The sequence below is a fragment of the Schistocerca piceifrons genome, chromosome X (assembly GCF_021461385.2).
Source record: "Schistocerca piceifrons isolate TAMUIC-IGC-003096 chromosome X, iqSchPice1.1, whole genome shotgun sequence".
Lineage (NCBI taxonomy): Eukaryota > Metazoa > Arthropoda > Insecta > Orthoptera > Acrididae > Schistocerca > Schistocerca piceifrons.
The window spans coordinates 253,878,935-253,895,018 of NC_060149.1; the positions used below are offsets into that span (position 1 = coordinate 253,878,935).

Below are 16,084 nucleotides of genomic sequence, written 5' to 3' on the forward strand. Positions count from 1 at the left end.
AACAGCTAAGTTCATAATAATCTCAAAGTATTACACTTTTTGTCTGATAAATTGCTTATGTATAGCAGACACTGGTCTAATTTTATTCATAATTCTGTGTTGATATTCACTTTGTTCTGACACTATCTACTACTTCTACATCTACTTGGTTACCCTATAATTCAAACTTAAGTGCCTGGTAGAGGGTTCATCGAACCATTTTCATACTACTTCTCTACCATTCCACTCTAGAATGGTGCGTGGGAAAAAGGAACACCTAAATCTTTCCGTTCGAACTCTGATTTCTCTTATTTTATTATGATGATCATTTCTCCCTCCGTAGGTGGGTGTCAACAAAATATTTTCGCATTTGGAAGAGAAAGTTGGTAATTGAAATTTGGTAAATAGATCTCGCAGCAAAGAAAATCGCCTTTGTTTCAGTGACTGCCATCCCAACTCGCGTATCATATCAGTGACACTCTCACCCCTATTGCACCATAACACGAAACGAGCTGCCCTTCTTTGCACTTTTTCGATGTCCTCCATCAATCCCACCTGGTAACGATCCCACACCGCGCAGCAATATTCCAGCAGAGGACAGACAAGTGTAATGTAGGCTGTCTCTTTAGTGGGTTTGTCGCATCTTCTAAGTGTTCTGCCAACAAAGCGCAGTCTTTGTTTCGTCCTCCCCACAATACTATCTATGTGGTCTTTCCAATTTAATTTGCTCGTAATTGTAATTCCTAGGTATTTAATAGAATTGACAGCCCTTAGATTTGTGCGATTTATCGTATACCCAAAATTTATCGGATTTCTTATAGTACCCATCTGGATGACCTCACACTTTTCTTTGTTTAATGCCAACTGCCACTTTTCTCACCATACAGAAATTCTATCTAGATCACTTTGTAATTGGAATTGATCGTCTGATGATTTTACTAGACGTTAAATTACAGCGTCATCTGCAAACAATCTAAGGGGGCTGCTCAGATTATCACCTAGATCATTTATGTAACTCAGGAACAGCAGATGGCCTATGACACTACCCTGTGGAACGCCAGATATCACTTCTGTTCTACTCGATGAGTTACCATCTACGAACTGTGACCTCTCTGAGAGGAAATCACGAATCCAGTCATACAACTGAGACGATACTCCATATGCACGCAATTTGATTAATAGTCGGTTGTGAGGAACTGTATCAAAAGTCTTCTGGAAATCTAGGAATATAGAATCGATGTGAGATCTCTTGTCGACAGCACTCATTACTTCATGGGAATAAGAACGATATTTTCTGAATCCGTCTTGGTTATGTACCAATAAGTCGTTTTCTTCAAGGTGATACATAATGTTCGAGTACAGTATATGCTCCAAAATCCTACTGCAAATTGAGGTCAGTGATATGGGTCTGTAATTAAATGGATTGCTCCTATTTCCTTTCTTGAATATTGGTGTGACGTGTGCTGCTTTCAAGTCTTTAGGAACAGACCTTTCGCCAAGTGAGCGGTTGTATATGATTGCTAAGAAAGGCGCTATTGTGTCTGCATACTCTGAAAGGAACCTGATTGGTGTACCATCTGGACCGGAAGACTTGCCTTTCTTAAGTGATGTGAGTTGTTTCGCAACACCTAAGATATCTACTTTCATGTCACTCATGCTAACAGCTGTTCTGGTTTCGAATTCTGGAATATTTACTTCGTCTTCTTTCGTGAAGGAATAAAGGAAAACTGTATTTAGTAACTCCGCTTTAGTGGCACTGTCATCGGTAACGTTTCCATCGCTATTGCGGAGTGACGGTATTGACTGTTTTTTGCCACTGGTGTACTTTACATACGACCAGAATCTCTTTGGATTTTCTACCATATTTTGAGACAATGTTTCATTGTGGAACCTATTAAAAGTATCTCGCATTGACGTCCGCACTAAATTTCGAGCTTCCGTGAAACTTAGCCAGTCTTGGGGATTTTGCGTTCTTCTGATTTTGCCATGCTATTTTTGTTGCTTCTGCAACAGTGTTCTGGCGTGTTTTGTGTACCGTGGTGGACCAGTTCCGTCTCTTATTGACTTATGCGGTATGACTCTATCTATTGCTGTCGATACTGTATCTTTGAATTTGAGCCATATCTGGTCTACACTTACATAATTAGCTTGGAAGGAATGGAGACTCTCTCTTAGGAAGCCATCAAGCGAATTTTTATCTGCTGTTTATTTTTAGTGGTTTTGGTTGATATGGTTTTGAGCCTCGTTACAATGACCTTGTGTTCACTAATCCCTGTATCCGTCATGACGCTCTCTATTAGATCAGGATTATTTGTGGCTAAGACGTCAAGTATGTTTTCGCAACCATTTACAATTCGTGTGGGCTCATGAACTAATTGTTCAAAGTAAGTCACAGAGAAAGCATTTAGTACAATTTCGGAAGATGTTTTCTACCTACCACCGGCTTTGAACATATAGTTTCGCCAACAAATCGGGGGTAGATTGAAGTCTCCAGCAATTATAACTGTATGAGTGGGGTACCTATTTGTAACGATATTCAAGTTTTCTTTGAATCGTTCAGCTATTATATCATCTGAGTCGGGTGTCGGTAGAAGGAGCCAATTATTATTTTGGTACGGCTGTTAAGTGTAACCTCTACCCATAGTAATTCGCAGGAACTATCTATTCCAACTTCACTACAAGATAAACTACTACCAACAGATACAAACAAACCAGCACCTACTTTATTTAATCTATCCTTTCTGAACACAGTTTGCACCTCTGTAAAAATTTCGGCAGAATTTGTCTCCGGTATTAGCTTATCTCCGGTTTTAGCCAGCTTTCTGTTCCTATAACGATTTCAGCTTCAGTGCTTTCTGTCAGTACTTGAAGCTCTGGTACTTTTCGAACACAGCTACGACAATTTACAACTACAATAACGACTGTTGTTTGGTCGATTCTCGTCGTTTCTTTGCCCTGTACCCTTTGAGACTGGAGCCCTTTTTGATCTTTGCCGAGACTGTCTAACCTAAAAAACCGCCCAGTCCACGCCACACAGCTCCTGCTACCCGTGTAGCCACCTCCTGTGTGTAGTGGACACATGACCTGTTTAGCGGAACCCGAAACCCCACAACCCTAAGGCACAAGTCGAGGACTCTGCAGCCTATAGTGAACTACTTTTCTTTGCGCTGGCGTAAGCTGTCACCAGCACACTGGTCGGCAAAGATGTAGCGTGAAGATTGATAGTAGGCTCTCGATCAAGTGCGCCTATCATGAGAGAGGTCAGACACACACTGACAAGCAACATGCCATCAATACATCTCGACATGTATTTAGGCCGCTGATGCTGACCGGAGGGGGCCAGCCGTGGTGGCCGAGCGGTTCTAGGCGCTGCAGTCCGGAACCGCGCGACCGCTACGGTCGCAGGTTCGAATCCTGCCTCGGGCATAGATGTTTGTGATGTCCTTAGGTTAGTTAGGTTTAAGTAGTTCTAAGTTCTAGGGGACTGATGACCTCAGAAGTTAAGTCCCATAGTGCCCAGAGCCATTTGAACCATTTTTTGACCGGAGGGCAGCACTGCCTCACTCTTCCAGTTTGGCATCTGTCAGCACATTCGCATAGCGGGCTCAGTTCGCATCGCAGGTTACAACAGTACATAGTGACCAGATTAGTGTCTATAGCAGGGCCAGTAGTAAGACTAAAGTTGTAATAGCAAGATTACTGACACTGTTTGCAAGAGGACTATTACTGATGAGCTTGTACCACAACACATGGACTCTATTCCAGCTAAGTAAATGTTAATGTATATAAAGAACCGTATTAATCCACGTGTGCATTTGTCTTGTAGAAAGAGGATATCAGCCATCTATAACAACATCCTCTCCCTTGCTTCTTTACGGTACAAGACTCTACGTTCTTTATTTCGCACAAGCTGTATTTCTCTCATGTATCTGCGTTAACATTTTTAAAAGCCAAAAGTCTTACAAACCTGACTCACTCTCAGTCAATGTTATTAGAATATAAATACAAACCCACACTTCCAGCCAGCCGGAGTGGCCGAACGGTTGTAGGCGCTACAGTCTGGAACCGCGCGACCGCTACAGTCGCAGGTTCGAATATTGCCTCGGGCATGTATGTGTGTGTTGTCCTTAGGTTAGTTAGGTTTAAGTAGTTCTACGTTCTAGGGGACTGATGACCTCAGAATTTAAGTCCCATAGCGCTCAGAGCCATTTTTTTGAACCACACTTCCACAATGTTATTCATTTGTGTTTGGTACGTAGCCAGAATGTAGGTCTGTGTAGTAAAGTTACAATATGAGAGTAGATTGTTAATAGTTCTAGTGATTTGACATGCAGTTCTCCACAAAGCACAGTCATTACAGCAGTGGCAAGTCCTTGCATTTCTTTGACCTGTAAAGTAACTTACCTAACCAGTTAAATGAAGACTTACAGACCAATGTGCAACCCAGACAACGGAGAATTTTTCATAACAAAAAGCATCACCACATCTGAAAAGAATCATACCAATCTCTTTGGAATGAAACACTTTGGCTTCTAAGCCACACATGAAAATGTAAAACTGGATGTGCCAATTTCAGGTTTAAGCCTATTTTCAGTAAAGTAACCTTTGCTGTAGAAGTAATCACAAAACAGTTTCAGCTTGACTGGGGTGTTTAAAGTATTTGGAGCATTTATGAAATTTACACAGATTTTACATTAATTTTTGTTTATTATTATTTTAAAAATTATTGCTAATATTCAGTCACATAAAAATTATATAATAATACAGACACTTCTGAGAACACACTCTCAGCATATTGGCATTTTATCAGTGACCAGAATAAAACAATCAAACACAAAAAATACACTCACTCACACTCTCTCTCTCTCTCTCTCTCTCTCTCTCTCTCTCTCTCTCTCTCTCTCTCTCTCTAAAATTAATATGAGAGAGATTTACATTCTGGATTTTATCTCTCTCTTAGCATTTACGGCCCATAAACAGAATTCAGTCTTTGTAGGAGCTGATAACATTCTCCACTTTCTTGTGTTTCCCAGTGACTTTCTATGCACACAGTAATATGTGACATGAGGTAGAAACCTTTAAGTTTTTATGGTTGTAATAGATTTGAATTAGAGGAAAATTAGAAATGGCAATAAGATAATAGGACAATTTGCAACAGACAACAAAATGGGAATAATAGACAATAAATGTACACTAAAATTAACAGACAAATTTCTAAATGACAGTTTGCAGAAAATAAATTAAGATGATGAATAAAGAACTTATTTAGTACAAAATATCTTAAATAAATGATGCTGTGAAATATGTTTGTGATGATCCTTGTGAAATTAGAAAATAATGATGAATGAAAAGTGATTATCAGAATGATTCTTGGTTGAAGTATTCCACTAGCTCTCACCCAGCATACAATAAATTAAATTTGAGATTCTTTTCCTTTAAATGTATGAAACTTGTTGGAACAAGTAGTAGACGGGCTCTGTAATCTGCAGCAAGACATAGGAATCAATTGTGCTTATGACACTCTTTTTGAATAAATTTGCAAGTGAAGATTATTGTCCACAGTACAAGACACATTTTTGATAGGCTAATTAAGGAACAACCTGAATGGAATAAATCAAATTTGTGTTGAATTCAACAGAAGTCAGACACCAAGTGAAATATATAAAGAAATCACAAAATTGAAGTCTTTTCAGTGCAGAAGAATTAACATCAATTCAGGAGAGAGATATGGTGACATACAATCAACAAAGAAAATAGTATTACACTAGACATGAAAGTAATTACAGGTACAGGGATGAATTCAGCTAAATACATTAATGTACTGAATTAAAATATACAGTTTGGTATTTGATAAGCTGATATGAAGTGTTGCAAATGACTCTTCACAGCAGTGTGGTGGGTATTTTGTTTTTCCTGTTCTGGTTACCCATAACCAAACCAATGGCAAATGCATCAATTCTTGAATCGATGATAAATCCTGCAGATGCATATGCTAAAAAAGAAAGTGGAAACTCATTGTTAGTTGTCAGGTATATCTATTACACAATTTTAACAAATGATTAAAAATGGCTAAAATCAAGCTTAGACAATTTGTTTCAGATACAACACCACAATGTGTATGAGCATGTCTTTTATAAGAAAGGAAAATGTATATTTTGACTGATCTTTCAACTGCATTTTTACTACTATCCACTGAGAGTCTAGACAGTATGAATCACATCATGGCAATCAAGTCAACAACACGGGCTGATACACACATGCCATAGCATTAACTTCAATATAAAAATGTGTGTTTGGGGGGGCACTTATTGTTAATCACATCAAATGGTGAACATTCATTTCCAAATTCAGTAAAGATTAACTTTATTGGTATTCAGTTACAGTGTGTAAGGGCATGTTGGTGCAATCCAAAGCTACAGAAGCCTGTTTTCTGCTTTGAAGGGCAAAGAGGCCATCATTACAACAGCTGGGCACCAATTTCAAACTATCCAGCTATTGTCTTATTAATTTTTTAGTAATAGTCTATATTTAAAATCAGTACAGTATCTTTTGCGGGCTTTAATAACTGAGGATTGTATTTTTACTTGTCTCACATGGTGAAGCACACATTTTTAAGACTCTGGATACTAAACTTCTAAACACCAGAAAAATTTGGAAATTGGACAGTGACGTAATGTGCCAATAACTTATTGTTAAATAGGTAATAAAGCACAAGACAAACTTTGTTCCAACTTGAAGTAATTTCAATGTGTTTTTCTATAAAAGAAATATTTGTGTAAAGACAGGAAAATTATCAGCAGCCATATGATATGTATGGTGTAAACAATAAGTGAATGAAGGGCTACTGAACATTTCCGTTGCTTAGGCACAAACAAGACAAAGGGAAATAAATAATTTCCTAATACTGTATGTTTACATGGATGTTACATAAAATAGCTCTGCAAATCTCCTTTAGCCTGAAACACTTGTCTGTTATCAGGTGCCCTTATTTAGGTAATTTTATTTAAAATTATAAATATACATACCACTTAATTTCTCCAAAAGTTCTGATACAGGAATCAGGAGTGGTTCCTTAAATCGGACTCCATTTCCATTAATTTTCAAATTCAGGTTATCAACATCATCACCATTCACCTATACAAAAACACAAAGAGGCTGTTGATTCTACTTTAAAAAGCAAGCACTCTTAAAACAGCAACTAAAAGACAATATGGATACACAAAATTCCTCTCCAAAAGAGGAATAAAAATGCAAAACTAAGAACGCCTTCAATATATTTCGTTCTAACTATGTTAAACTAGATGTAGGGCATATATGGTTCTGAAATTTAACTCAAGTTAGCATGTTTCATTGATAGATAGATTTTCACATATGGTACAAATAAGGGATGGAAAGACCATCACACAAATGAGTATTAAACTCTGAAAGATCAGTAGGAGTAAAATACTCATTTGTTGACCAAAGAGTAACTGAATGGAATTACTTTGTAAAAGACATCCCCTGTCATTTCCTTGAAAGCACCATCATATTCAGAATCCAGGTTCATGCACAATAGAATGAATATCCAAGAAAAGAAAATCAGGATAACTGTAAAGTGTAATCAGCTAGACAAAGATTAAGTACGAACTACTGAATAATACTGTAAATGGAATCTGATTAATCACATGATGCACTGTGTGATGTATTTATCTTGTTTATCTTCTTTGTAATAGCTATATTTGCACTTTTATTCATGTACCTATTGACTAATAGCTTAGAAACAGTTTACATACCTCCACTGTGACCAGACGCATTGAGCAGTTAGAAGCACCAGGGTCCATTGCTAGTATTGGGCCAATCTTCTTGATCTTTCCTGTGAAACCCGTGATTTCCTTAAGTTCTCTCAATGCTGATTCATCAGGAGACTCATTTTCTTGAACTAGACCTGTGTGTTGTAGAGATTTTATGGTTACACATGCTCTAAAATATGCAAGCCATTGATAAAGTAATGAAATTATGTCATTTGTGCTATCATAAATTTTCAACTAATTTACGTAACATGTATATATCTGAGAGCATGTTCCATGAATTACTTTATATTTCCTATATTAAGGTTGTTTACCTGCTGGCATTTCAATACTATAAGCCTTCAATGCTGGCCTGTATTGCTTGACAAGAATAATACAGTCATAATGCAGCAGTCTTTTGTAAAAAGCAATGACACCAACTGCATCAATCTTGGCATTGTCAGTTCTTGTCAGCCTTGTTGCACCTTCCCAAACTCTGGAAAGATAGACATTTAATTGCTATTATTGTTAGTATCATTATCACACAGCAATCTCTTTACTAGATTTCCAAGGATAGTAGAAATAAAATGTGTCAGTTATGTTGGTATGGCAGAGTTAGAGAGACCCCAGATTAGTACAGACTTTTGCGCTACAGTAGCTGGTAAAGTATAGTATCTGTAGTCAAGTGAAACAAAACCTTCATTATTTATCTACAGAATACTGTGTCTCTAGTATATTTCACAGTTTCTCTGTAGGAAAAAATAAACAAATATATTGTTATTTTGTTTTTATTTCTTAGAATTAACTATTGGAAGGAAGTATTTTGTATTTTAGTAACTACTAGTGACACTATACGCAGTTATCATAATATCTGCAATAAGTATTTTGATTCGAAATTTGTAAATGGAATGAGTGTTACCAATACTGTAGATGTAATGGAAGTAACTTTATGCCAGATGGCTTTAATACATATAGAGGTAGACCTCACAAGTTTGCACACCTGTGCAGGTAAATCAGAATGTGTGAATAATGGAACTGCATTGGTGTGTTTACCTTGAGATACTCAAGAAACTGGAGCACATATTGCACTTAGCCATTCACTAGCTTGCGCAGCGCTCGACTGTGTTTGCATACTGGTGCTTGTGTATGGGATGGATCATTGAGGTACGGTACATTGCAGTTAGTAGGTAAACAATGTGATGACATCAAGAAGTGAAAAAGACTGGAACGAGATGTTTATTGAAACATACTGCAGTCAGTCTTACCTGTGACGAGATAATCACAAAGATGTTACTATTACAGAAAGAAGCAAGTATCGTATTCGAATTAATAAAAAGAGGCGAAAGGAATATAACTTATACTGAGCAGAATGGTTCCCGAGCAGATTAGTTCCCAAAATATTCAACATTAGAAATTAATTATCGGAAGGAACGACACACAGTTAAGGAATCTTATAAATCACAGCTAGATTCGCTTGAATATGAGAACTGAAGTGACAGTCCAAAAGTTATCTGTTTCGTTTCTTACGTGCTCGAGGTGTCCGATGAAACTCGTATTACAGTTTCAAAAGTGGTACAGTAATAAGGATAATGGAACTGGAACTGAGATACTGGTAAGTAAAATAAAAAGGTTTATTGTAAAAAAATTTGCGTGTAAGTACACGTTTTTCTTTTCAACCATTCTTTAGACTACCGTACGTAATATTTTTTTCTACTTTTAAAACAATCTTTCGTTGTCATGACTAAGTAGAGTATCAGACTTAACTGCGTGTCCTGCAGGCATCAGATTGACCTGTTTTAACTGCACGTGTGAAACAGGAATTAAGAATTCTGACATCTTGCTTATTACTGTTTATTGCAGTATTTTTTAATTTTATTTTGATCGTCGTGTTCCTACGGTGAATAGGGCAATGAAGAGGGCAACCAGTGCAACAGTTGACGTGAGAGATCATTTGTTCTGAAACCGCATTAAGTTGGCTGATCTCAGCTGCTTTTGGATAAGATCAGACCCTGTTGTCTTCGTGATCGAGGCTGGTACCATAGGCTATCTTTCAGTCATTTGCTGCTATACCAGAAGAAAAGAATGACATAAAAAGGAATGTCAGCCTTGACTCCCAAGGGGAGACTTTCAGGGACGTCGAATGAGTCAAAGTCAATGAAACCGGCACGTGAATATGGCTGCCTTCTTGAAGCAAATTTGACTTCAAGACAGAATCCTGAATACAGGGAAGAGTGCAGTTACTTAATTAAATGCATACGCTTATGGACTATGTCTCTGAAGCATCAAGTATGGACGAACGCAGCATTGTATTGGGTAAATATAAAACATCGCTGAAAATTGAACCTGACGGTAAATGGCGCGTCCACATCGTTTAATAGAGACAGTTCAAGTAAAAGAACAGATTTCAGCATTGCTGAGTAAATAAGCACAAAAAGTGTACTAACAAACTGTTTATTTTCACATTATTGCCTATTTATCCCAACCAAACAAATTGTGTGTGTGAAAGGACTAACTTGTCTTTTGGAACTACTTGAGGTACACATCACAAATAGAGAACATTTGCTGTTTTTTTTCGTATTCTTTCCTCACTAACGTAAATCATACAGACTGAACTGGCATTCGAGAGGACGATGGTTCAAACACGCGTCCGGCTATCCTGATTTAGGTTTTCCCTAAATCGCTTCAGGGAAATGGCGGGATGGTTCCTTTGAAAGGGCACGGCCGACTTCTTTCCACATCTTACCCTAATCTGATTGGCGTGATGACTGGGTGTTGTGTGATGTCCTTAGATTAGTTAGGTTTAAGTAGTTCTAAGTTCTAGGGGAGTGATGACCATAGATGTTAAGTCTCATAGTGCTCAGAGCCATTTGAACCTAATCTGATTGGGCCGATGACCTCGCTGTTTGGTCCGTTTCCCGAATCAACCAACCAACCAAATACAGACTGTAAAATGCTATACTTGGTATCCTGTTTTATCTGCCCGTCATATACGATACACTCCACCTGTTTTCTTCGGAAGCAAAGCACGACATATGGTTGTTCTCTTCACCAAGGGCTCAGTCCGCCTGCAGACGCTATCTGCAGTTCTGTGATGACCGTGACGTCTTTACGGGCCTTGTACTTACGTCACTTGGGCGATAGGATGAGCCATCCGAGCGTGCGTAAACAACCTCGCATTCCACTGCCATGTCTACAGAATACCACGTAAATTACCGCATATACGACTGCTATCCTGAATTCGAGTTACTCTTGCCTATCAAGTATGGGAGAGCGTCATACTGATATATCACCACGCCGCCATTGTTGCCGTGGCCCTACGAAAAGAAAGTTAACAGAAACAGTGATTTCAAAGAGTGTGCAATTTTGGACTGAAATAAGTCATGGAGACAAAATCACGAGGATACTGTCACTGTGGAAAAGGGCAACGGTGATAAAGTATCACATCAAACATCTGAATATATAACTATATATCATTACCCCGAGGCACTGTCATCCGAGAAGGACGTTGGCCTGTCAAATGATCGCTGCTATATCATATGTCTAAGGGTTCTGAAACGGGAAAGTGGTCAAAACATCGCCCTACCGATAGCTAATACCCGTTCTTATAAGTGGAAGCGCTGCTACTGCTCAAGTACCTCGCCAAGTTCTCCTTACGACAATAAATCTCGTTTCATTCCTTCCATCTAACTGATTTCTTCGAGGGTACTTGGGATACGACTCGGGCTCCCCCTATGGCAGAAGGGCATACTGTCTGAACAGTTACACAGACCTTGCAGTCCTAGGAAATTATGTATTCGCTGAATAAGCCATCGACACAGAGTTCCTTCTCACAGGAAAGGCGCCTCAACATACTGGCTTGCACATGTGTTTGTGGAAGAACGCTGACAGAATTTCCCACGTGTGATGAAGGAAGAAAACAGAGCAATCACCAACATCAAAGCTAACATCTTGATTCATCGGCATCTCTTTGAAGTCTTCTTGAGGCCAGTATTCGTAGCAGTATATTCCGTGGAAAAAATTACTTGAAGGATTATAGAAGTCAGCCAGATTTATTCATGCCAAGACGCGTATCGTCTTGAATTTGCGTAATACATTTATATCTTCGTTAACACAATGCATTATCGACTTCTTTTAGAACGCTGCAACTGCCTTTGGTTCTGTAGGTTTTAGCTCCTTTTCCCGATTTTATGTGTGTAGCACAAGCAATTTTAGTTTCGGACCACTGACACAGCGCAACGTTCGCAGGACGTCGTGGGGAATGTCGTGCAATATCACTGAAACTTAATGTTATTGCTAAACATATAGGGTGTCCCAGGAGGAATGGTCAATTTCCGGGGATATGACGGAACGCTCATTCGAAGCAAACTGACAATTCCTCCTGGGGCACCCTGTATAAAGACGATACAAATTACAGGGCCAATGGCAGCTGCAGCATTCTAAAGGATGTCGATAAAAACGTTTTATTGACGAAGATATTATGCCAGTTGAAGGTGGGTGAAAGCATGAAACGTATCATGCGTAAATAAAGCTATATAAAAAATTGTTCGTTCCTGTATTTCTTCAAATCCATAGCCACGGCGCACGAACGCCATTCATGTGGATGTATTAAAGTTCTTTCAAAAACTGCGAAGTAGTGCGATAGGTTATCGCAACAAGTCCAGTCGTGTGACTGGAGACTTCGAAGTATCGACGAAATACGAAATAAATTTCAAAATGGAAAAAGTTAAGTACATATACAGTAGCGCTCATTCAACAATGCCACCAGATAGGGTGAAAGTGACAACATAAGACATGTTGGTGCGCAAAAAGAGAATTAAAGGGCGTGCAGCGGTGACAGACCTGGGCGTGCCGTTCTGGTCGAGGTAGGTGATCCTGGCGAGCGAGAGCCAGTCTCCGGAGCTGATGTGCTCCTCCTTCACGAAGCGACAGCTGACGTTGTTGTTCATGGCTGGCGGCGAGAGGCGGGCGGTGACTGCGCGCTGGCGAGCCGGCCGGCGACTCTTGTAGGCGCAGCCCAGCCACGCCGCCGCTGCGTGCGCACCGACCACCGACCCCGCGCCCCTGCAATCTTTGCCCGACCTCGTCGATCGCCGCTGCCCGTCGTCACGGCAATAAAAAAAAAAAAAACAAACACAAAACGAGCAAAAAGGGCCGTGTTTACGCGACGTGCCTTCTTGGAAGGCAACGCAGTAGGACGCCGTGCGATATGCCACTGCACGGAGCTGCGGATATCCTTTTTACGTGCGCCTCGTCACGTTGCTAACTGTAGTGAATGAGTGTCTCTCATCGTAAGACTAGGGTAGGCCGGCTCGGTTTAGGCCGGCCGCCAGCTACTGCTTCTCGCGTGTTTCCAGTTGTTCAGAATGCTGGAGCCACTGAGAAGACAATGACCCCACTTCCTTCAATAAATCTCTAACATGGAGGTAGTTCGTAGAGTTAATTAAGTTTTTCAAACGTATACCTGAGAATAATTCTTTACAGACGAATGGAAAAACTGGTAGAAGCCGATCTCGGGGAAGATCAGTTTGGATTCCGTAGAAATGTTGGAACACGTGGGGCAGTACTGACCCTACGACTTATTTTAGAAGAAAGATCAAGGAAAGGCAAACCTATGTTTCTAGGATTTGTAGACTTAGAGAAAGCTTTTGAAAATGTTGACTGGAATACTCTCTTTCAAATTCTGAAGGTGGCAGGGGTAAAATACAGGGAGCGAAAGGCTATTTACAATTTGTACAGAAAGCAGATGCCAGTTATAAGAGTCGAGGGACATGAAAGGGAAGCAGTGGTTTGGAAGGGAGTGAGACAGGGTTGTAGCCTCTCCCCGATGCTATTCAATCTGTATATTGAGCAAGCAGTAAACGAAACAAAAGAGAAGTTCGGAGTAGGTATTAAAATCCATGGAGAAGAAATAAAAACTTTGAGGTTCGCCGATGACATTGTAACTCTGTCAGAGACAGCAAAGGACTTGGAAGAGCAGTTGAACGGAATGGACGGTGTCTTGAAAGGAGGGTATGAGATGAACATCAACAAAAGCAAAACGAGGATAATGGAATGTAGTCGAATTAAGTCGGGTGACGCTGAGGGTATTATATTAGGAAATGAGACACTTAAAGTAGTAACGGAGTTTTGCTATTTGGGAGCAAAATAACGGATGATGGTCGAAGTAGAGAGGATATAAAATGTAGACTGGCAATGGCAAGGAAAGTGTTTCTGAAGAAGAGAAATTTGTTAACATCGAGTATAGATTTAAGTGTCAGGAAGTCGTTTATGAAAGTATTTGTATGAAGTGTAGCCATGTATGGAAGTAAAACATGGACGATAAATAGTTTAGACAAGAAGAGAATAGAAGCTTTCGAAATGTGGTGCTACAGAAGAATTCTGAAGATTAAATGGGTAGATCACATAACTAATGAGGAGGTATTGAATAGAATTGGGGAGAAGAGGAGTTTGTTGTACAACTTGACTAGAAGAAGGGATCGGTTGGTAGGACATGTTCTGAGGCATCAAGGGATCACCAATTTAGTACTGGAGGGTAGGGTGGAGGGTAAAAATCGTAGAGGGAGACCAAGAGATGAATACACTAAGCAGATTCAGAAGGATGTAGGCTGCAGTAGGTACTGGGAGATAAAGAAGCTTGCACAGGATAGAGTAGCATGGAGAGATGCATCAAACCAGTCTTAGGACTGAAGAACACAACAACAACAACCTGAGAATAGAAGCAACGAAGAACGGCAGCCCACCAGTAGGTTCCTGAGTGGTTCAGCACAATATCTACGATGGCGTGCTGGAAAGTAACACTTTCGAATTTTTTTATCTGAAAACTCTTAAAGATTTTTAAATAAAACACACTTTCTTAATATTTTAACATTCTACATCTTTATTCTTTATGTCTAAAAATTTACATGGAGAGCCGGCCGCTGTGACCGATCGGTTCTAGACGCTTCACTCCGGAACCGCGCTGCTGCTACGGTCGCAGGTTCGAATCCTGCCTCGGGGCATGGATGTATGTGATGTCCTTAGGTTAGTTAGGTTTAAGAGGGGTAGGACGTCAAACGGGCCGACTTGGAGCAGGAGAGGCACCACAGGACATTTTAATTTCCACTGTCTATACTTTTACAAATAAATTCATAAAACTTTGTCAGCATGACCAGGAAGGATTCGGGATTTACACTCATAGCAGTGGAAGTTCAAAAACATAACAAAATAAATTTCTTTACATGTGAAATTTCATCATTTTTTCGCTTACTATTGGCTGCATTTGTTGCTATAGGTACATTTTTCTTCACAAGTAAGAGAGATTCTTTGATGAATTTTGCCCCGCATACAAACCACACTTACAGGTGTACGAAACTCTAAAATTTTCCAAATCTATTAAAAACTATGGTAAAAATTGAGATAATTAACTACAAAATTTGATTTTTTTCGAAACATAAAGTTTAAAACGTAACAGGTCATTCATTTTTTCATAAATTAAATAGATTCTAGAGCTTCAGACACCTGTAAGTATGGTTTGTATGCTGTGCAAAATTCATCGAACAGTCTCTCTTACTTATGAAGAAAAGTGTACCTATAGCAACAAATTCAGCCAATAGTAAGTGAAAAAATGATGAAATTTCACATGTAAAAAAAGTTATTTTGTTATATTTTTGAACTTCCGCTGCTACGAGTGTGAATCCTGAATCCTTCCTTGTCATGCTGACAAAGTTTTATGAATTTACATGTAAAAGTATAGACAGTGGAAATTAAGATGTCCTGTGGTGTCTCTTCTGCTCCAAGTCGGCCCATTTGACGCCCTACCCCCCCAAGTAGTTCTAAGTCTAGGTGACTGATGACCTCAGATGTTAAGTCCCATAGTGCTTGGAGCCATTTAAACCATTACATCGAGGTGATAAAAGTCATGGGATACCTATTCATATGGTGTCGGACCTCCTTTTGCTCGGCATAGTGCAGCAACTCGACATGGCGGGGCCTCAACAAATCGTTGGCACTTCCCTGCAGAAATATTGAGCCATACTGCCTCTATAGCTGTCCATATTTGCGGAAGTGTTGCCGGTGCACGATTTTGTGTACCAACTGCTCTCTCAATTATGCCCCGTAAATGTTCGATAGGATTCATGCCGGGTGATACGGGTGGCCAAATCATTCGCTCGATTTGTGCAGAATGTTCTTCAGACCAATCAAGAACAACTGTGGCTGGTGACATGGCATATTGTCAGCCATAAAAATTCCACCGTTGTTTGGAAAAATGAAGTCCATGAATGGCTGCAAATGATCTCCAGTCAACGATCGGTACGTTTGGACCAGAGGACCTAATACATTCCATGTAAACACAGCCACAC

At 39.6% G+C, this 16,084-nt stretch overlaps 1 protein-coding gene across 1 annotated transcript; it reads right to left on the reverse strand.

Moving 5' to 3' along the window:
• Window positions 1–4,666: 4,666 nt before the first annotated feature.
• Window positions 4,667–12,791, reverse strand: LOC124721445 (ADP-sugar pyrophosphatase-like). The gene is made up of 5 exons (XM_047246426.1): window positions 12,585–12,791; window positions 8,081–8,241; window positions 7,752–7,903; window positions 7,005–7,113; window positions 4,667–5,971 (listed from the first exon to the last, which is right to left on the reverse strand). The coding sequence occupies exons 1-5, from the start codon at window positions 12,689–12,691 to the stop codon at window positions 5,862–5,864; spliced, it is 639 nt and encodes a 212-aa protein (XP_047102382.1). The 5' UTR covers window positions 12,692–12,791; the 3' UTR covers window positions 4,667–5,861.
• Between the last annotated feature and the right edge of the window lie 3,293 nt (window positions 12,792–16,084).

Coding starts and splice junctions, on each gene's coding strand:
- LOC124721445 (XM_047246426.1), bottom strand. CDS start 12,691: ATGAACAACAACGTCAGCTGTCGCTTCGTGAAGGAGGAGCACATCAGC. Junction 8,242..12,584: donor GACCAGAACGGCACGCCCAG/GTCTGTCACCGC, acceptor CTATCTTTCCAG/AGTTTGGGAAGGTGCAACAA. Junction 7,114..7,751: donor TGCGTCTGGTCACAGTGGAG/GTATGTAAACTG, acceptor GTTTTTGTATAG/GTGAATGGTGATGATGTTGA.